The 22,656-nt window shown below is 41.3% G+C and overlaps 1 protein-coding gene across 1 annotated transcript in view; it reads left to right on the forward strand.

Moving 5' to 3' along the window:
* Positions 1–270: 270 nt before the first annotated feature.
* Positions 271–22,656, forward strand: part of CDH2 (cadherin 2) — a 191,416-nt gene continuing 169,030 nt past the window's right edge. Inside the window, exons 1-2 of the mRNA XM_019487460.2 lie at positions 271–560; positions 12,721–12,832. Of these exons, the coding sequence (XP_019343005.1) occupies positions 504–560; positions 12,721–12,832 (169 nt within the window). The 5' untranslated portion in view covers positions 271–503. The remainder of the gene's footprint in view (positions 561–12,720; positions 12,833–22,656) is intronic.

Genomic DNA, 22,656 nt, shown 5'->3' on the forward strand with positions numbered 1-22,656 from the left:
GGTTTGTCGCCCTGCACCCCGCCCAGCTCCCCCCGGGCTGCAGCACCATGCCAGGCGCCCGCGGGTGGGCTGCTGTGTGTCCGGGCCGGGCAGCCCCGCCATTGGCCGCGCGGCAGGAGGGAGGGGCGGGGGAGGGGCGGCGCAGCGCAGAGCCGAGCACGCACATTCACACACACACGCAGGCAGGGACTGCTCGGCATTGTTGTCCCCGCGCTCCGTGCAAGGCGGGGAGGCGGCGGAGGGAGAAAGGAGGAGGTGGAGGCGGGGGCGGAGGAGGAGGACGAGGAGGAGGCACCGGCTGCCAGCATGCAGCAGGGCTGGGGGCGCCGCGCCGGCACCTGGGCGGCTCCTTGCTGAGAGGAGCTGCCTGTCCCCGCGCATCCCGGCGCCGGCTTCGCCTTTTATCCGCGGAGAGCCTAGCCCAGCCCGATCCCGATCCGGCCGCGGGACCCGGGGGGCTTCCGCCGAGCGCAGCCCGGGACTCTCGCCGCCCTCTCGCCTCCATGTGCCGGCTCCTGCCGCCGCCGCTGCTGCTGCTGCTGCTCGCGGCCCTGCAGCAGGTAGGCACGGGGACGGGGACGGGGGCTGCGGCTCTTTGTTCCCCGGCTCGCGGCAGGGGGAGCAGGTGCACGGGCAGCTCGTGTCCCGCCGCGGCGGGCGCAGGGCAGGGCTGCGGAGTTGAGCGCTTGGTGCCCCCCTAAAGGGAATGCTGCGTGGGGCGGGGGAGGACGGGTGGGCAGCTCCCCGTGGGGGTCCCTGCTCGGGCTGGGGCAGGCGGCGAGCCTGGCCTCCCCGGGCTCCTTCAGGGCTGGTGCGGCAGCGGCAGAAGCAGAGTCACTGTCCATGGTGCAGAGCCTGGCTCCCCTCCCTGCCTGTGCCTTTCGCTGCCCACCCCTGCCTCCGACGTCCCCTCTCTCCCTCTGCCCACTCCCCAGGCAATTGTGTGTCCCCTCCCCGCCAGGGTTTGCTGGCGGCAGCGGGCAAATGAGGTGCTGAAACATTGATCCCTCACAGCTGGGGGATTTCTTTCTGGCTTAAGAGGAGCTGGGCTCGTCTGCTCCGTGCGACTGGGCACCAGTGCTGCTCCTCTGGCAAACCTGCCGCCCTCTGTGGAAACTTGTTTTCCTGGGTCACTTCAAAAGGCCAGGTTGTTTCTTGGGCTGGTGGGCAAGGGTTGTAGCAGGGGGGATTTTCTTATGCTCTTAACTTGGCCCATCCCCACCTGCCGTTTCTTTAGGCGAGTCTTTGTGTGGCACTGGAGCGGACCTGCCTCCCTTTCTGCTTCTGCACCTGCCAGCTTTAAAGCGGGGGTCTGTGTTATTCCACCATCTCTTTGCCCAGGGCTGGCTTTAAATGAAAGCCCAAACTATATATGAATGAAGGACAGGAACTAGCTTTAATGCTTTTTTGTGTAGCCATCCTTGTTAGTGGCATATTCTGATTGGGGAATCCAATTTCTCCCTTGTTTGAAGATCAGTTGAATCAGGTTAGGATGCAGTTTTGCTAGTGTCACAAAATTGGAGCTTTAGTATGAAATCAGTTTGATAAACCTGTGCCTGTATGCCACCTTTTCATTTTTAATGGTGCTGTCCTTGTCATGTGCAGTGCTAACAAAACCTTACAAGTTAGATGCATTATTAACTTTTTTTTTCCATTATTGGACTTGGTGCTCTTGGTTAAGAGGAGTTAATTTCTAAGAGAGAAGTCTGAAATGCTTAAGACTTGCATTTATTCTTAACTTGCTTATTTTGCCATTTCAAACCCTTGTCACAAAGATGACACGCATTATTTCTGCAAGTTATTGATGACTTCTTCATTGGCGGGGTAGTGAAGCAGTTGTGATTGACTTGCTCAAAAAATAATCAGAACTGAATAGGTGTTGGTCCTCTTAGAGGTTTGGTTTATGATCGGAAAAGTGGGATTTGGGATAGAGTTTAAACTTGTTTTTTCAGCCTTTGAGATTAGAAACTGGCCCTTTGTCTTTCCTGATTAATTGTTCTGTAAGCTCTGTCAGTGGGTCTGGTTGTTATGCAAAAGCCTCACAGGAGACAAAAAAAGAATGAGGATAAAAGGGAGGCGGGCACACCCTTGCTTTACTGTCAGAAACATGAATTATTATTTTTTCTGCTGAAATTGGTGATAAGCACAAGAGTAAAGTAGAAATCGAGAAATTTAAGAAATAACCAAGTGCACAGTATTCAAGCAATAAAGCGAGAGCCGTGCTGTTGACAAGAGTGAAGCTGGTGTTCAGATGTTCATGGGGAGAAATATAGCAATTTTATGCTCAGGAAACAGTAGTTTTTGATATGTTAAAGCTTATTATGACTGTGGCAATGACATGTGAACATCACGGTGATAGACATGGTAGAAATGGGGAGATAAGTAATAATGGGCTATAGTTCCTCTAAGGTCCAGGTCACTGGTTTGAATTCAGCTTTAGATGACAGAATGAAAGTTATTACTGCCTGAAGACTCTGTTGGTCTTGTTCCTAGTAAATTTATTCTTGAAAAATGGCTACAATAAGTGGCATCACTATTAGCTGCCTCAGTAAAGAACCCAGCGATTGAATTCCTTTTGAATGGCTCTACCCTGCTACGCCTACTTGTGGATTCTGTAGGTCAGTATTAACCAGGCACATGGATGAGGTGGTGTTAAGTATACCCCAGCTTTTGGGTTTTTTGTTGTGAAGGTCTTCAGGCACCAGTACTTTGGTGTTACGGTACAGATAAAAAGTGCTGCATTGAAAATAAATTGAGGATATGGTGAATGTGATTGTGTAATCAAAGAAATCAGTTTTGAGGATTCAAGGGCAGGTGTAACTTCAGTAATCACTATTCTTTTTTTATTATTATTATTTGAGCTGGTGGTAAGTGAATTAAATGGACTTGGTGGAACATAAGCTCAGAAACAGAATATGTAGGTGGACTTCCAATATTCTTAGACTGGCTGATTATTTAGTAACATATACATTTTAAACGTTATGTAGAAAACTGTTTGCCTGCTAGGAGCTCATTTAAAGATTTTATTTTCTTCTGCAGCAGTTAGTGATGCTTCTAAAACCTATAATGCAACCTATACTTGTTTAGTCTAGGTGACAGTGACATCATCAATACAACCTCAACTCTGGTTTTGTAGATAAAAAAGAAAATTTTTCTTTTTGACACATTGCTCTTAAATGGCAAGTTTGCAGAAAAAAAATAAAGGCATGTTTTTGCATAATAACTTAGGATTTTAAAAACTTTTTGTGTGTAGTTCTAGAAAACTATTATGTTAGTTTTGGATCTGAAGTTGGCTCTTTACAGTTGAAATGATTGGGTTTATCAGAAATAGGAAAGTCATTGTATCTCAGGACCCTCTTTTGTTTTGGTTTACTGTTAGGATGATGTGGCTGTACTAGCAGTATATGTGATGTTTATGCAGTATATGTGCAGGAAGCTACAAATTTGCTTCTGTAGCTTATTCAGATTTTTTCAATCTGCTAAAAACTTGATGTTGTTTATAAAGCCTCCTCCTACTACCACTCCTACACACATGCAACTCAGCATGTTGCTGTATTAAAATAGAGCAAATAAATACAATTCAGTTTACAATGTCATCATAAAATAGATGGCAAAGTAGAACTATATAACATAAGTACAAGAACCTAGTAGAGTGACCTCTTTTATAACTGCAATTAATTTTAAAATGTGGTGCATATCTCAAAGTGTAGTGCTCTTGGTTTTTTTCTCCTGCTCCCACTCAGATTGGTGGCAAACTCAGTAACATTACTGGGAGTCCCATTAGGCCCCATCTCAACATAGTTGATTTTTCAGAGCAAGTCAAACTTACAAAGCTTTTAAATTATTAAAAAGCATATACAATTTGAAATGTAATTACCATAGGAATGTACAGTATAGATGCAAGAGTAGCTTGGGGAAGTTGGGAGTAAAGTTATTTTTACCTGACAGACGATCATGCAGAAGTGACTCATGCTCCCTCTCTTTTCCTTATCTTGTGATTTCTATGCTCATTCCTAAGCATCTCATGTGGTAGCTATGAAAAAAAATTCAGTTTGTAAATACAGAGAGGAGTGTGGTAGAATATCTACCTATTACAGTATTTTTGGAGAAATTACAAGTTTAAACTCGCCTACCAGTTTTGCTATTAATCTGCCAGTTAGCTTATAAGGTACAGCATTGACGGCTTGTAGAAATGTTGCTGCAAACTTCTTATTTGTCATATTTTTCATTATGTTTATTATGAGAAATGTAGAATTAATATCATTTTACTTTTATGTTTCCATCCTCCTTTCGTATGTTAAACGTTAAAGCATAGCTTGATAGAATACTTACAATCCCAGTCTAGAAAAGGCTTATGCACACTTAACTTTGCCTATGAGTAGCTCCAGTGGGACTATTCGCATGTATAAAATTAAGACCGTGCATAATAAGAGTTTGTAGGACGGGGACCTCAAAGTGGTACTGTAAAATAACATTACTTCCAAAGCACTGCATGTTGCTTGTTTCCGGTAAGGATAGCTGGTCAGTCCAGATTTCATCCTTAGAATAATTTACTTTCCTCTTGTTTGTTTCCTTTTGGGGGTAATGTATTAAATGAGTATACAGACATGATGGAAAAATAATCCATTTTTTTAAAACAAAAATATTTAATAATACAGTATTATAGCTGTCTCTAGAACTAACTATACTATTTTTAAGTGCACAGGGGATGCAGTGAAGATAGGCATTTTATTGGTCTGTGCAAGCACAAGCAAAACCATAGTCTTTTCCATAAAGCTCTTACAATCTCGGGTATCTCCAGGGTGAGCAATTTTAATTTTAGGAGGAAAAAACCTTGTCTTTCTACACATGGATAATCTTTCCAGATTCATTGGTACATTGGTTGTGCATAAGCTGTGGTTCCAAGAAGACAAATGGCAGATGCAGGACAGTATGAGTGGAAGGGACACTTTCTTGTAAAAATTGTTATAATGATGATGGCTCTTTCTACCGGCTTCTCAACCTAGCCCCCATTAATTGGCTGATTTAATATTGGAATATGTAGAACTGAGTCTTGAGGGATTTTTTTGGAGGGAAAGGATAGTATCCTTACACACTGATGCACATCACCTCAAGGAGAGCTTATATTTGATCGCAACCAGGTACAGAAAAAAAATTCAGTTTGTTGCTGTGTTGTGGTCTGATTTATTCATTTTGCACTTTCTGTACTCCTTCATAAGAAAGTTGTGGCAATGATACCTAATCTATAAGATTAATAATTTGTTCTGATCCTGTATGTCTGACTGTGGATCATGGAAGTATATGTCCTGAATGAGAAGAGCAGTAGTCTTTTTATTGTTAGGTGATTTATGGTAAAAGATGTGGGCTCTGCAGTTTTCAAAATGGCAGGTATATCATTGCCAAATCTTTTAAGCATTTGCTTAACTTATTTTAGTCAAATTTACTAAATATTGCCTGAAATAATAACACTCCTAAAAAGGAACGGTATGCTTTTCTCTAGACATTCCTTATGCATTTTAAAAATATGTTTACAAACAGTCTACACTGGGGACTCCCTGTTTCACAATATTTATCATACAACAATAACCCCTCACCTGAAGAAATATTAAGGTTTTATAATCTCCCAGTAGAGTCTCCCACAGTCCTTCGTAGATAGAAAAAACGTATAGGCCTTATGTCCTGAAGGTCAATGAACAAGAAATCTTTCAGATTTATGTTAGCAGCTCTTTTTGTGATTAGGGGCATTATTCATGAGTAATCTGTAATAAATCAAATTTTAAAGTTTTTATTTTTCTCCATAAAGAAATTTGGAAGCACACTTCAACTTAATGGCTTGGGTTTTATGTTCTTTTTAGGAGCATAAAGGTAGCCTCAAATTTATTCCAAAATATTGTGGTTTTTGGGTCGGGTTGTTTGTTTTTATGTTTTTACACATGCATATCAGGATCTTCATTCTCTTTGGGACCTTAGCATTGCTGGAGCATCATGTGTTTCAGAAGGTTCATCATGCTCAGCTCTCCCAGTTGTAGGAAAGGAGAGCTGCAGCTTGGGTTACGGCCTCATGTTACATCAGATGCTTCAAGAAGGCCAAAGGTGATTTAGAGAACTGAGGCCTTGATGTTTTTCATTTGAGAAAAGAAGGGAAAATAGTGTTTTGGGGTCGGTATAACTTCGGAAGCAGTGGCTAATAGCTAAGGAATATTTAAGAAAAGCTTAATTTTTGGTTTTAAGAACTGACTTGTGTTTTGAAATACCTGGCTTAGTGAAGTAGAACACTGGCTTAAAGTTGAGGAAATGTTAATCAAAACCAAGTTGGGGAGGATTTAGGTGTGGCTAACTGAATGACTTCTGAGAAGTTGTTCTGGACCTGAGTTTGGAAACCCCCATCTTACAAAGCCAGAATTTGAACATGAGTAATATTTACTTCACTACTCCAAGCTAGCTGTGGAAGTTATATCTTCACTTTACTTTCTTTGCTGGAACACTTTTGCAGCCTAGTCTATTGTGCTAGGTGCTATACAGATCCAGAACGAAAGGTAGTCTTTACTCCAAAGATTTTACAGTCAAACTGGAAACTGTAGTGGGTTGTCCTATTGAGTGAAATCTTGATTAATCTATTAAAATTAGTAGGACGGCTTCCTTTCTTTGATGGGACTGCCCATCTTCTATAAGTTGAAGTACATGCAAAAATGTTGGTAGGATTGGTACCTAGGTTTAACATGATGTCTAGCCATGGTTGAAAATGTAATAAGTGAGGTACTAAGGAGAAAGGGTTGAAATATCCAGTTGTTGTGTATATCATGGTTGTAGTATTTCTTCATTCTAAACACTTCTGTTATTGTTTTCATGAACAAGTTTGACTATTTCAGTTTTAAAATCATTTGGAATTTGATGCAATTATCCCTGCTTCCATACCCCACACAAAAATGATCACTAAACCTGGAAAATAGCCCCAGTATTGTGGGTGACATGGACACCGACTCTGTGGGTGCTCCAGGGCTCAAGCACCCACTGAAAAAAATTAGCAGACTCTCAGCCCCCGTGAGCCATGGCCATGTACTTTCAAACGTTAAAAAAACAAACAAACAAAACCACACTTTACTGAAAGAAGCAGAGCGTTACTTCAGCCTGGCTCTGCAGTGTCTGTAAAAATCAGGTGGTTCAGCAGGGCTTTTTAGCACTTTTAGCGAAAGCTGATTCAGTCAGCTATTAGATAAATGCACCAAAAAAGCCCTACTAAAGTACCCAATCTTTACAGATGCTGCTGTGCTGGGTTGAAGTAACATGCTGCCTGTTCTGGGCATGCGCCAAGCTCAGTGAGGGAATGCACTGAGTTCAAAGTAAAGCACCAAGTTTTGGCTTTTTTTGTTGTGTTGTTTTTTTTTTAAGTCTGCAGGCACCCACCGACAAAAAACAAAGTAGGCCCCTATGATGGGTATTGCCTTCATGTAAATGCCAGTCACTTAAACTTATATCGCATCTTTTTTAATTATATGAATATTTATTTTTACCTGTTTATGACATATTACTGTTGCTATTTTAATAATAGCGACTTTAGTGTTGATTATCTTCAAATAATAAAACCACCAGAACAGATTTTCTCAATAACAACAAAAATTAAGGGTGTAGTACTGCAGATGACTGCGTGCCTGTTTGCGTTTGCTAGCAATAGCAGGAGAACAGATATAACAAGGCCTCACACTGCTCTTATTGAAGGCAATAGCACATTTTCCTGTGTGGCAGATTTACTTTTTGAGGGTCCAGTCTTGCCAACATGATGTACTCTGAGTGAAATGCTCCTACAGTTTTGATTCCTCCCCCCAAGAAAACATTCCTGTGTAGTATTGTTGACCTAAAGGCAGCAACATTGCATAATGATTGAAAACTAAAAAGTGGGACTAATTAGAAAGCAATTATAAATAGTTAAATTATTGCCTTTTTTATTATTATTAAAGTGCGGAAATTGTGTGAGTAAACTTAAGTCTTAACTGTCTGTAAATTGAAATCCTTAATACAGTTGTTTTGGGGACAATTCATAAACTAGAATCCTTTTAAAAAGGGGTATCAAATTGGGGTCTGGACATATCTTTAGGGGTAAGTATTTAGGATAGAGCCTTCAAAGGAAATAATGCTACAGGAAAAAATCTAGACAGAGCTAATGCATCAGTAGTTCAGGAAAATGGGTTTTGTAAACTGCTTGATCCCCTGGTGTCAGTGTATCAAATGTGGTAGTTGAATTCACATTAGCTTTGATAACATCCCTTTAATTTACATCATTGTGCTTCATGATTGCAGTTTGCCACTTCATACCTAATCTCAGTCCTGCAATACCTAACTCATTGGGCCTGATCTGCTGCTGCCATGAACCATGTATAGTTGTTAACACTTGTAAATGGTAGCATTTTGCACACAGTTTTCCCAGTTGTGGATGACTAAGTAAGGTGCAAGGGAGCAGAAAAAACAGGCCTGTTTTGCTTAAATATTGCTAGATTTTCAACTGCTTTGGCAAAGTTTGTCAGACCTCTAGAGGCAAATTTTCACGCTGCCTCCTTGTTGTTTCTAATAATAGCTCTGTAACTTCTATTAATACATTTGCAAAGGTAAATTTTTCAGTAGTCTTTTCTTGTAGATGAGCATAAAACTAATTTAATGCCGTGCTTAAAATGTGCTAGTTGTAGGAATACCCTGTAGGTTACAATTATATGCCCTACAATCTTCCTTTTTTCTCCCTTATGCCCCAGTCAGGAAACTGAGAAGGGGCTGGGGGATACATTTCAATATCAGAAAGCTTTATATTTCTACCTCAGATAATTTTGTTTAGAGTTACAACATTTTAAATATAGCCAAGTATTCAGAACGCCTTAACTGAACCTGATACAGCCCGCATCTTGCTATATATAGTTTTAAGGTACACTTATTTCATTTAGCGTGCCTAACATAGGATTTTTATGTAATATTAAATTTGGAATTGTCTTTCTTTTGGGTTTATTTTTAAATAATCTTTATAATAGCCTGTTTTTGGGAACAGACTACTGTCTTTTGTTTCTAGATTTAACCAAGGGGTTGCAAATAAAGGAACAAAGAAGCCTCTTTATTCATGGTCTGAAGTCTTTGTTTGAGGAGGCATTGTTTCAGTTTATAAGATTGTTTAGTGCAAATAGATTGTTGGAAAGGCTGAAGGATTCCCAGGCACATAAGCATAGGTTTGTTAAAATCCAGTTATCTTCTCAGCTGTCCATCCTGGATTTGTTCGTTTCAAGGATACCTATGAAAGGCCAGTTTTTCTTTCCTTATCGTGTTTGCTTTGAGGTTACTTCTTATAGTAGTTGAAACCTTTTTTTTTAATAACAGAAGAAGCTATAACATGATATGAGGTGTAAAGCTGAGGAAGGAGACAGATGGGATCATAATTATTTTAGATTTACCAGATCGTCCAAGTTTTTAAAGAAACTAAATGTCATTGTTACTTATAAATCTTAACACATACTTGACTGTCCTTTCAATGCAGCTCCCTCTGTCTCCAGTCTTCTATTACATATTTCTTTGTCTTCCATTTTTTGTTTTTAAGCCTATTTTTTTCTGTGAAATGCAAGATCATTTAAGTAATTGTACTTAGCTGAGGTGCCCTTTATGTTGCAATTAAATCCAGTCCACAGTTGAAAGTTAGTTGGAGGCAAACACACTTGACAACTAGAAGCCCTCTTACAGGTGCTTCCCCTAATGAAAGGTTCCATCTCATAAATGGATAGTAGACTAATTAAAAAACCATATTGGAGTATGCTGACAGGTGTACTGTTTTGGTACAGCTCTTGAAATGAACTGGGATTAAGTGGATGTCGGTTCAGTTGAGCACTTAAAGAACTTTCTCAGTAAGTGGTAAAATGTACTGGAAATTGAAATGTTAACAGTGTACTCCAATGAAAAGGAGACCATGGTAAACATACTTCCCCTGTTTAGAGAAAGAACCTCCAAGATGCTAATATGCATGCATATGGTTAGAGTCCTATAAGACCTTCTGAGTGAAGTCAATATCTTATTCTTCCGTGTTTGCAGACACGGCTTCTTTCATTTTACATGCATGTGCATATAACAAAGTGATCAGTAGGATCTAGACTCAGAAAAGGACTTGGGCATTGGAACACTACATATCACAGTGCCTCTCTTTTCAGGTGCTTGACTTTGGTTTTCATGAAAATTTAGGTTTCTAACCCCATTGAAATTACTGGAATTAGATACCTTAATACTTCGAGGATTTGGGTCCTAGCTGCTGGTGGGATCCCTAGATCTGGTTACAGATGTAGTTAAATTGCTTGTATGATGCATGGAGCAGTGAGTGGGCAGGAGGTGTTGGGCATTTCAGAATTTGGTTATTTCAGTGATTCATAGTCGCCAACTTCTGATCCGCAAGATGCCTAGAGTAGCCATGAGGAAGTGCAGAAAGCACGACTGTTTTTAATTTTACTTTTCTTGAGGGTTTACACACCTAACTGGGCTGCAAGGAAGTGGCTACAATAGTTGGGATTCACAGCCCCCCTCCCTTCTTGAGTTAAGAACCTAAGTTTCTTTCACCAGCTGAGGAATCATTCCTTCCCCCCCTTCCCCATGTATTTCTTAGTAGTTAAAACTTTCCCAGGAAGTGGGAGAAATGGGTTCCTATGCCTGAGTGGGGTTTGAACCCCTCTGTCCCAAATTGCAGCTGAATGCCCTAATCTCTAGGCTTTTCTGTGATATGGAGCATTTCCCCATTTTGTTTTGAAACTGTGCCACCTTATCTGATGACTGTTTAATGTTAAATATATGAACAGCCTTGGGGCTGCAGAGCAAACTCTTGCCCCATCTCCCTTCCTATTCCTTGAGCTAGATTAGGGGTAGCCAAGCTGTGGCATGCATGCCATAAGTGGTATGGGTAGCCTTTGTGTGGCACTTGTCCTATCAAAGAAGGGACAAGCAGCACAACAGGAGATTGGGAAGGAAGCACAATGCAGAGCAGCAAATGGGGTAGGGAGCACAGGTCAGGAAGAAGAAAGCGCTGCAGCAGATCAGGCAGGGGAAGAAACTGGGAGTGGCACTCAGGGAAGGAACAGGGCTAGTTTGTGGGACACATGCTGATAAGGTTGTCCCCACTGGGCTAGCATTATGCTTTTTCTTTTTTTTTTCTTTTTTTTTTTCTCTTTTGTTTGTTTTGGTTCCCCGCTATGGCCCAAGGAATCCTAAATTCTGCTTTTGAAAAATGGTCATCTGGCTTCAGCAGGAGGGGTGGAAGTTGTTTTTCTCAGTTTGGAAGAGTCTGTCACTTGATGAGTAGGGTTCTCTCTTAAGAAGTGGGAAATGTGTGTTTGAGCCCCCTCAAGCAAAGGAAAGAAATTAAACCTAAGCCTCTCCATGGGTGAGTAGTTTAACTGAGGGGGTTGTGATGAGAGGGGGCTTCTCTCCTTTCTCTTTCAGCCATGCTTTTGTGGTTGTGGTGGATGCATTTTTGTAGTGTGCTTGTTTTAGTAGCTGTACTGAATCTACTCAGTGTGCTTACTTGACTAGGCCCTAACGGGAGAAAAGGAGAGAAGCTCCTAATTTTAAGGCTCCCCATTTGAGTTGACTGTGAGAGATGAATCCAACTGCTACCTTCCTAGGATGAATTAAGTTCTGGGCATGTGCATAAGCAGGAATGTACTGTCAAAAATGTAGGTGTCTAGAGTTAGCTCAAGAGAATTGTGCTCTTGGTTTTAGGTGGAAGGTATATGTTCAAATGCTTTTGTGAGCATTTGAACTTACAGAAAGTGTGAAAGCTTTCAGCTACACGTGTTTAGTTTGTTCCACATAAACTTGAGTAGTGCTTTGTGTATCACTAAAATAAAAAAAAACCCCAGCCAAATGAAAGCTTATGCTATATGGAATGCGTTGTGCCTTCTGATGACTCTGCCACACGTTAACTTTTAAAACTTGCTTGAAATCAAAGGAGAAACCTATAGAACATTTAGGAAATGAGGAGGTTTCCAGTGTTCATTTTAAATGACCTTACTTTCAAAAAAGTGAAATTCTACTTGATTTGGGGGCAAGAGTGTTGTTTATATTTGAAAGAGTAAACATCTCAGATTAAGTTGCTAACCTGTTGCTTTACACCAATTTAATAAGGAGCTACTAGTTTAACGTTTCTTCCACATAGGATGGTGTTGGAAGTATTTGGCTTAGTGTAATACCTGTTTCAGTTATGAAATACATAGGTTCTGTTGTAAAAACGTTGCTTTTTCAATATTTAAAGAAATTTATTTACCCATTGAGCTAATGCAGACTTGTACAAAAGTACCCACAGTCAAATACACTCATCAGTGGTTAGATCTTTCTTCTCAAATATATTTATAGAGTATATTTATCTATGGAAAAAGTTTGTGATCAGTTTTATGCAAAGCTTATTTCCAGTGGAAGGAATATTTTTTGTTTCCTCTCCGATTCCTCTTTGCAGTCAATGACTGTTTTATGAAATGTGCAGTTGTTAGAAGAATCAAGATTGTGTATTATTTAGATCTTACTAGACAAGTGGGATTTGTTCCTTCCATGTCAGTTATCAAAAAGATTAACCCTTTGCCCTCTGAGTTCTCATTGTAGCCATTTAGAAACAGAGGTTGTTTGTATACTAAAGTAGCAAAATGGGGGTGTATGCCAAATGGAATGTTCCTCGGCTGAATGGGTTTGCAAATATTACATAAATTTTGTCTTGCATTTCAGGCACCAATAAAAGCAGCTTGTGAAGGCATCTTATGCAAGACTGGATTTTCTGAAGATGTTTACAATGCAGTCATATCAAGGAGTGTACGCGAAGGACAGTCTCTTCTCAATGGTATTTACAAATAGATGTTTCTGGTGTTTCATTTCTTGGGGGTTGGTTTGTTTGTTTTTAATTTATTATGTTTTCTAGCACTGGTCTGGAGCGTGTGATTTATTTTTTTTTTTTAAACGCTTTTTCTTGCATCTGTGTTGAATAATTGTTTGTTTCTTTGTTTATGTAAGATACTGCCATGGGACTTCAAGGAAAATTTGTTGACTTTAAAAAACATGTAACACTCCCACTGGCAAGAACTTGAAAATACTTGAGTTCTATCTAGCAAACCTTCCCTTGAATCTCCCCACCGTGTGCTTCTCAGCATAGAATTCATGTTTGGCTCTGTTTCTTAATAATTGCTTTATTAACACGTCACCAGCCTGTATTGAGCAGTCGGTGGGGAGTATGGAAAAAGATTACTTTCTTTTCCACTTGATGACCTATGTAAAGACTGCAGTTATACCTGTTGCTTAATGTTCAGGGTAACGCTGAAGACTTTTCCCTACTATTCCTTTGGGGCATGCAGTGTTCTCAATTTGGGTCAGAAAAGGTACAGAAAAAGCCGAGCTGTGTGTGCAATCCGAGCTCACACACACACTGTGTGTGCTAATCAATGGAATTTGCAGTTCTGTGGATTTAAGGGGGGCATAATGTATCCCTTTAAGAGATGTAATAGTGTGCATGTTCTTTCTGAGCACTGGGACATGTGGAAGGCACTCTCCTGGGTAGTGTGCCTCTGCTTTGCCCCAGTGCGTATTTATGCCTAAACGGCATGGCGCCCAGATTGAATCTAACAAAGTCCTGATCGAGCAGTGAACTCTGCAGAAACACAGATGCAGAGTTCTTCATGCACATGCAGACTCCAACTGAAGCCATTTGGGCTCTACATAAGCACAGGGATCCTCAGGACTGGAGACTCAATATCCAGTTCTTTGTGTTTCTCTTCCAGCTTGCTTTTTCTTTTTAGAATTCAAACTAGTGTATTTGCTGAGACTTTATTAGTATGCAGAATTACTCCCAAATAGATGCATTTTAGTGGAGTTGTAATTGTCCCTAGAAATCTAATATTTAAGAATGTGTTAATTTTGCTCTTTTTTAAGTGAGTATCAAAGAAATTGCTTTCCAGCTAATTTTAGAAGTGGTGGAGCTGACCAAGGAAATTGGTTTCAGGCGGTTTCACATACATCTTAAATTAAGACTAATTTAATTTCATTCTTTGTTTCTTTTCCATATCAATATGGCTATGCAGATCAAACTATTTAAATAAAGAGACCTTTTAAATTAAGCTGCAAAACAAATGGATTCTTGGGACCAAAAGTTTTAGTTTTGATTTAACTTACTATATGTAACTATCTCCTTTTAATTTATATTTTTACAAACTTGCTTTGTGGTGTTAAAAGTATCATGGAAACTTGAATGAAGGAAGAATTGATCACCTTTAGAGTATTAGAACTTGAGATATTATTCTTCTGTTTCACTTCAAGCAAGTATATACTGTTCATTACAGATTTATGTATTGATTTATTAAAAAGCAGACGCTTAGAAATTATTGAAATAATAATTGGAAAAATGTTTTGGTACTAGTCTGGCAACTTGCTGTCAGTAAGGTTTTGTGTTTTGTCTTTTTTTGCTTTTCATTCTCCTTCTCTTTCTATGCATGAATTAATATGTTTTACAGTAGTACCCAGAAATAGAAACTATGAAGTCTACTCTGCCTGCGTCATTCTCATCCTGTGCTAGTCAGTCTCCATGGACAGACTTTTTTCCTTCTAACATTTCCAGTTAGGTTTTTGCTCTTTATAATGATATTTTTAATGGCTTTGAAGTGAATACCTATTTACTAAGACTTGAACTTAGGTACCCAAGTAATTTTTGTATAGTTCATCTGATTATAATGACTCTGTTATACACTCTATTAAACCCTAAACTGGTTTTGATCAGTAGTTCTCTGTTAGTCTGAATTCAGGCAGAAGGCAGGATAGAGTTGTACCTTACAGACTGACTAAATTGGAAATGCATAAGCTTTCATAAGAAATAGCTTGCTTTGTCAGATGCTAGGAATGGACTGTCTACATAGTATCATACAGTCACAGGACTTTCCTACTCATTAGCTGTCCCCATAATATTTCATTACTTTTTAACTGAATATAATATGTGAAGTAATATAGCTGATCTTCTCTTGAAAGACATTACAAATACAAAGCATAGTAATGTTATTGTAGCCATGATGGTTGTTGAATCATCTGTATACTTGGGAGAGATTTCTGTTTCAGTTATTAATTTTTTGCTCCCAAGCCAATCTTCTAAAGGCTTTGTGTAGGTTTCCCTGAAGGACAAGGAATGGGAGGTTAGAGGTGGAACAGCTTTTCTGTAGAAAGTGTTCTCCCACTACGAAATGGTTTTTGGGGGGGAGGTTTTTTTGTCCTTTACCATTTTTCTGCAAGAGTCATTGTGGAGCATAGGAGCTACGTTAGCTTACTAGGTTAGTTTCCATGAGGCCACTGGTACACAAAATGAGACATAATACATTTGGTGATAAGTACTGTAGGATCTACATATTCTGATAGTTTTGCTGTATGGAGTTTTGTTTGAAGTGATGGTGGAAGTATGTTGGCTGGCTTGGCATTTGCTGTTTAGGCAGGTTCTTATTCTGGTTGGTGTTTGTTGATTAGCAGAGAGTTTGCTTCTGTTGATGAGTTTGGTAATGTTGAGGGTTATATGAAGACTATGGGATGTTGAGGGTAGTGAATATTTCCTTCAAGTTGTGATTCCTGTCCAGTATATTTAGTTATTGTGCAATGGAGTGTGAGGTATTGTATGTTTGTATAAAATATTTGGGTGGCTTGTTCAAAGAGATGATCTGTTTCTCTGGTAGAGTGTCTTTGTTCAATAAAGTAAGGTAGGGTTGGAATAATGGTGTAGCTATGGTAGTCTAGAGAACATGTGAGCAACAAGAGGGTTTTTTTTTAATATCTTCTATTGGGATAACTATATAGTAGGGGGTAGAGGTGCACCAATTCATTGGTCTGTTATTGGATCGGCACCAATATAAATAAAATTGTCTGGATCGGAAATTGGCCTGATGGGCCGATAACTTGGCCGGTAAATGTCCCGTGATTTCTGATACCAGCCCAGCAGCTTGAAGAGCTGTCAGTTCGTAAGTCTGCTGTGGTAGAAGCGGCATGGGCCGGGCAGATCAAGGCCTGCGTGGTGAGGGAGGAGTGGGGCTGGAGCAAGGGCTGGGGCAAGCACTGCCCAGGCAGGACGGGTGCAGGACTGAGCCGCAGCTCGTCCGGGGGGCACGGGAATGGGGGCAGCTCTCGTCACTGTGCACTGCTTGTCCTGGAGCCGCTGGTCTGGTGGCTCCCACCACTGCTTCCGCTGCTCATCTGGGAGAGCATGGGGCACTGGCATGTGCGTGGGGTGAGCTGGGGCTGCACCAAGCTCTACCTGGCAGGTTGGGGCTGGGCCGTGCTGTGCTCAGGGTGGGTGGCAGCAGTGGTGAGAGATTGACTGGGGCGGGGGGGGGGGCGGGCTATGGTGAATTTTGGAATGGCTGCAGCCCTACCCCTGTAGCCCCCTCCGAGCACCGCCTGTCCTGAGTGCAGCACAGCCCAGCCCGTGCCGGGAAGAGCCTGCCCCAGCCCCACTCTGCGCAGATCCAGGGCACATGCCTCCCTTCCCCCCCCCCCCCCCCCCGCATGCTCTCCCAAACGAGTGGTGGGAGCCACCAAACGAGTGGGTGTGCACTGGATGAGTGGCTCTTGGACAAGTGGTGTACAGTGGCAGAAGCCACGCCCCCCTCTCCCCCCAGCATCCCCCGGATGAGCCATGTCTCTGTCCCACACCTGCCCCGCCCAGGCTGGGCAGCCCCAGCCCCGCTCCTCCCTTAACACTGGGGCCTGGATCTGCCCTCCCCCCCCCCCCCCATGACCCTTCCCTCCCGCTTCTCCTTCCACCCCACCAGACTTACCAACTGGACAGCTCTTCCAGCGCCCAGGGTGGTATTGAAAATCGGATCCGTATCAGCCCCAAAAATCTCTATTGGTGCACTCCTAGTAGGGGGAGATGTTAAACAAGCGGCTGGGCCCAAATGCCATTCCTCAGGTCTTCTTGTTTGCTGGTTGAAGGCAGCTAACGGATTTGGTGAGGTGGGTGTGTAGTATTTTCCTCATGGCAGATGCAATGGTATCTGAGGGTCTTGCTATAGATTACAACTTTCTTGATATGTATGGGCAGTTTATTAGTTTTGTGGAAAGAAGTATGTTGGCCCATGACCTTTTCTTTCCTTTTTGATGTATGGCTGTTTATAGGGTGATGTACTTACCTGTGTTAGTTTGTAAGGTGGTAATCTACCCTGCCTTCTGCCTGACTTCAGACTAAGTAAATCAGAAAGCGGTGGCATAAGCTTTTGGAAGCAGAGGGTTTACTTCATCAAATGCTTTCTGTTTATAGGGCCATTCTGGATGTAGATTGCAGCAGCTAGATAGTTGATATTAATATTCCAGAGATAATTTGATAGAAGGATGGTAGATGAAATTAGAAAGAACTAGGTATATCCAGATGTTCAGTTCAGATGATGAAAAAGTATATAGGTATAGTGAAGGTTTCATAGTGCGTTTTTCCCAAAAAGGTTTTTTTTCAAGATGACTCATGGAGAGCTTGGCATATTGGGGGAAGCTATCTTTGTGCGAAGGCTGTATCCATGGTTTAGAGGCAGTGTGGCTTACGAAGATAAATTTATTGTGGGTGAGGCTAAAATGGATGAGCCACCTTTGAAGAGATTTTAGGCTGTATCTGCATCTTTTCCAAATCTGAGGAAAGGTGTTTTTGCCTCCAAAATTGTCTTAACATTTCTTCCAACTATCCAGTTGTTTCAATAAATTATATGAATTTTAATGAAGCAGATTTTTTGATGATGATGTTTTAGGGAAGAAGGAATAGAAAAAAGTACAAAGCATACGATATGTTTAATGTTATATGAGAAGCAGTATGAAATAGATTAAAAAAAGACTTGAGGAATTAATTAATCACTGTAATTGTTATTCTTTTTTAAAATTTCATCATGCATACAACTTGTTGGCTACATGTAAACATGCAGTCCGTCATTGTATAGCTTTGACATATATTTAGTTTTGCTGTCATTTTGAAATGCTGTTCCCGAAAGATTACTACCTGAGCTAGGTAACTTCTTGAAATATGCTTGCCTCTGTTCAGAATAGTTCCTTCTCTATTTCCACAATATCTCCTAATGTATTTTTTCCCCACAGGGGTACAGAGGTATCATTGGGAACTGTTCATCTGTATAAGTAGTCTCAGGTAGCGGCCCAGTGTCCCACGCATAATGTCTTTATTCCCACTTCATTCATCTTACTGCAGCGTACTTGCAGCCCAGCCGCATAGAGCAAATTCATGGAATTCCACCCTGGCATACTCTGAAAAACTCAGTTTCTGGTGAATGGGGAAAAATGGAAAGGGGCACTGGTGGACAGGAGGAGGAGGCTGTTAAAAAAAGGAAGAGTGAAATAATGAGATTTATTACAGTGGAGGGAGGGAAGAAGGGAGAGAAGCAAAGAAATTCACGACAGCGCTCATTGTGCTAGAGCACAGAGTGAGAGAGCAGGAGGAGCCAGTTGAGTTTGCTATGGGGAAAAAAACACAGCAAGTTGCCAAGTCCATTAAAAAATTGGGCAGTGATTGGAATGAGTGGGACGTAGCTCTAAATTATGGGGAAGGCATTATTGCCTGCTTCTTTGACATCCTGCCACTGATGTGCTGTTGCTCCCACGCTTCAGAAACGTTTTAGGGTTACAGCATTGGCTGATTTGTGGCTTTTAGGGACTTTCAAAGAGTTATGTCTTGCACCTCAGTCTTGCACATCCTTTTCAAGGTGTCAGGTGGTACAAATGTGGTGTTGGTGTTGGGTGCTTTCCTCGCTTGCTAGTTAAAGTTTACTGCAGGTCTAAATAGCTAATTCTGCTAAGTCATAAGTATAAACACAAACTACTGCACCATGATTTTGGGTTCATTTTTTGGTGATGATGCACTTCTTTTACATAGATGTGATGTAGGAACCAGGATACTTCTGTAAACGATTAGTAAAATCTGTGATTAATGAAACAGTATAAAGAGTCAGTCCCTTACTTCAGTGTTGCTTAACCATTTTCCTTCACAAGCTGGATGGGCAGTGCCTGGTCAGTCTATGGGCTGTATGTGGCCAGTGGTCCTGATCTGGTACCTAAGGGGGACATGACAGGCACCATCCGGCCAAACAGAAGGCTGCAGGGGACAGCTTGGTCTTACAGTTGTAGGGGACATGGCCCTGTGGGAAGGAGAAGTGGCTTGGCCTTGTGGTGGGGAGGGGGGTCATGGCTTAGCTGCAACTCAGCCTTGCAAGTGGAGGGGTCATGACTGGGTCCCACCTAGCCCTGCGGGAGAAAGTGTGACCCAGTTCCTACCAGCTAAGTGGGGCTTGGGGTTTGTGAGTTTGGCTATGGGGGAGAGTGGTAGTGGAAGGAAGTTGGGTGCATGTGCCAGGGGATAGTCTGGGTCTGGTATATGAAGCATGTATAGTGCTTGCTTTTGACTTGGTGTATAGCAGTGGTTTTCAACCTGTGGTCCACAGAGGGTATACATATTGGTCAAGTAAGTCCCATGGTCTGCATCAATGCTTCTGGTTGTCACTGGATGTAAAATTTGTATCAGCATAAGCAGCCACATTTTCAGGGGGAGTTGTCATCTCTGTGGCTTGATTATTTGTAAAATTTTAGCCAATTGGATCTAAACTATAATACTGAATATTTAACTTTTTAAAGCTCTGGGTTACATTTTGTTTTACATTTCACTGTTAAGAAAATGCTGAAAATGGAGGGTAGGAAGAGAAGAAATATTAGGTTCAGTGAGTTATACAAATATTGCATCAATTGAAGCTTATTTCTCTAGTGGAATACATGAATTTTAAGTATTTCTGTCTCAAAAAAAATCCTGAAAATAATATGCTATTCTTGGTTTTAGCACAGTGGCTTATAATAAATTTTGATATGGTGAAAATCTGTTTATAGAGAAATTGAATTTAATACAAATCCAGTAATATTGCAGTTTATTCTAGTTCATTCGTGCTGCATTTATCTGGGGGCTTTGTGGGTGGGAACTAATTTGCTTGCTGTATTCCAGTTTCCCTTTAACAGTATGAAGAGTGGCTCATAAGGATCTGAAATGGAGTGTCCCTGAGGGCTGAATTCTCTGTTGTGTCTAGTAAGCCCCAAGCACAGCTCAACAGGGGACTGCAAAGTTTGGCAGTCTGTAACGTCAGTCCCAGTTTTACTTTCCTAAAATGATTTAGTGCAGTCACGGGGCTGCTTAAACTCTGCCAGCTAGTAATGATACTTGAGGAGTCGCTATGACTTAGGACCACTGCAACAGATTCTCCAGGCCTGATCTCTTTGCTGGGGACGGTTGGAAGGAATGGCTAGAGCAGAATTGCATGGAAGGGCAGGATAGAGAAGGCTGATGATCTAGCCATTTTAAGTGGGGAAATGAGTGACAGAGAACATGGGAGAGGGGAATCTTAGAAAAAAGAAAAAAATAGCAAAAACGGTATTGGAATGAACAGAACATGATCTCAGGTGAGCCAAACTGTGTTCACATAATTCCTAAGTGAAACCCTGTTGAGTTGCACATTGTGTGTGTCATTATACATTCAGTTATATCATTTAGGACTACAATGCATCTTTTGTTGACTTGTCATCTCTGTAGAAACCCAGAAGACAAAATTACTAAAGCATCGTATTGAACTGATATTATAGGAAAAAACCTTGTATTACAGAAAATATTACCATACTAAATATAAATGAATTCCAGTAGTAGCTAAATACTTACTGACTACGTGAAATGAAATCGTACTGTGCTACAGGTGCCAGTCAACAAAACCAAATATATTTTGAGCTGCTCTCGAGTTCACCTCAGTTCAGTGAACCGGATTCATTCTTGTTGGCCAAGTTTTGTTCAGCCTTATGGCATTTTGCTGCCTGTGAGATGATAACTTTTTGAAAGCTATACGTGATTGATTCCAAAATTTCAGGAAATATTTTAGGTACAACCTTATTGATTTTGTTGGAATGTAGGAGTATAAAAAGAAGAGAGGGGGTTTCATGGAGCCCCAGTCAATTGTTTGTTGTGGTCTGCTAAACACCTCTTCACTATCTGTAAAGTAGTGAAACAATACTTTCCAGCATGCCAGTACTCAGCTGTCAGCTCTCCATCCATGCAGTTGAGTTTAGCATACTAGAACACCAAAGGATGTATATCCTAGAGGGCAGGAAGAACAGTGTGTGTTATGGGGAGAAAGTTTATAGCCTCTGGCAAGGGAAGGATGGAAGCATGAGCATACAAACTCCTGTGGCAGGAGATGAGAGTGATGATGCATGGTAGAGGCTGACAAATCCCTTGGCATGGGAGGAAATGGGTATCCCACTGTCGGGTAAGAGGGAGCACACACAACTGCAGTTGTGTAGGGCACTGGAATGGATGGAGTTGAGGGGGAGGGTTGGAGGATCCTGTTGTGGAGTACGGGTGAGAGTACACAGCCCCCTGTCTTGGTAGGGAGAATAAAAGACCATAGAAAAGGAGTATGGGAGTATTAAGAGCTCCTAGGTTGAGCTGGATTGGGTGGGGACTGTGGTATTCCTGGGCTTCTCCACAGGATTCAATACGGGCAATTGCAAGATGGTGTTACACATCTGAAAGGAAATGGCAGGGGTCTAGGGAAACTCAGAAAAATTATTTGAATGTTTTTTGGAAACGGGTAATGTGAATGTAGTCGAGAGAAACTGATCTTCTAGCCCTGACTGATGGGAGAGCCCCTCATGGCTATTCCTCTTCCCAGTTTTATCTAATATTTACATACATCTACTAGGAGAGTGTATAGATTCAAAAGGCAGCAGTACTCACATATCTGTCCCATTTTTTGCAGCCAACAGTAACATCAAGAGGTCACATTTGGTGGAGACTACCTCCCATGTTACCAGTACAAAAAAACTCCTGCTTCATTAGTATGACTGGGAAATCTAGGGATCTCACTATGTGGTCAAGATTGGAGCGTGCACAAGGAAGAACTGCTTGAAGATCAACTCTAGCAGAATGGAAGCTACTCTGCTAGACAAAGGGAAAAGAGCTTGAAGGCAGTGTAGTCATGGCTTGCCTTCTACTGATCAAGGATATATATACTCACTAAGCATTGTAAGTCTGCAATTTTGGATTCTGAACTAAACTGAAAATCTTACACAGCAGTCAGAATTATATAGGAAAGTGTTGATTGTCCTTACTAATGATGACTTAGCCTCAGTAATGCAGGTTTTTACCTCAGTTCTTGCTTGCTTATTCATACAATTATCCGATGGGAAGGAATCTCAAGGGCCAGTCCCTTCCACAAATGCAGGGTACACTATTCCTAAATCATCCTTGGCAAATGCTTATCCAGCCTCTTTTTGCAAACCTCCAGTGAAAGATTACAACTTCACTAGGCAGCTCATTCCATTTCCATACTGTTCAAATAGTAAGGAAGGTTTACTTGTTTTGTTTTGTTCTGTCTTTTTTTTCCTGAGATAAAATGTAAATAGACTTTGCTTCAGATTAAACCCACTGCTCTGTGCCTTACCCCCTGCAGTTGTTTTCCATTTTTATAGCAGCCTTTCATATATCTGAAAACTGTTATCATGTTTTCCGCCTTAATCTCTTTTTCTTCAAACTAAACATACCTAGTTCTCTCAACTTTTTCTTGTACTTCTTACACTATATCCCTTTACCATCTTCTTTACTTTCCTCTAGATCCTCTTCAGTTTCAC

The sequence above is a fragment of the Alligator mississippiensis genome, chromosome 3, assembly GCF_030867095.1.
Source record: "Alligator mississippiensis isolate rAllMis1 chromosome 3, rAllMis1, whole genome shotgun sequence".
NCBI lineage: Eukaryota > Metazoa > Chordata > Crocodylia > Alligatoridae > Alligator > Alligator mississippiensis.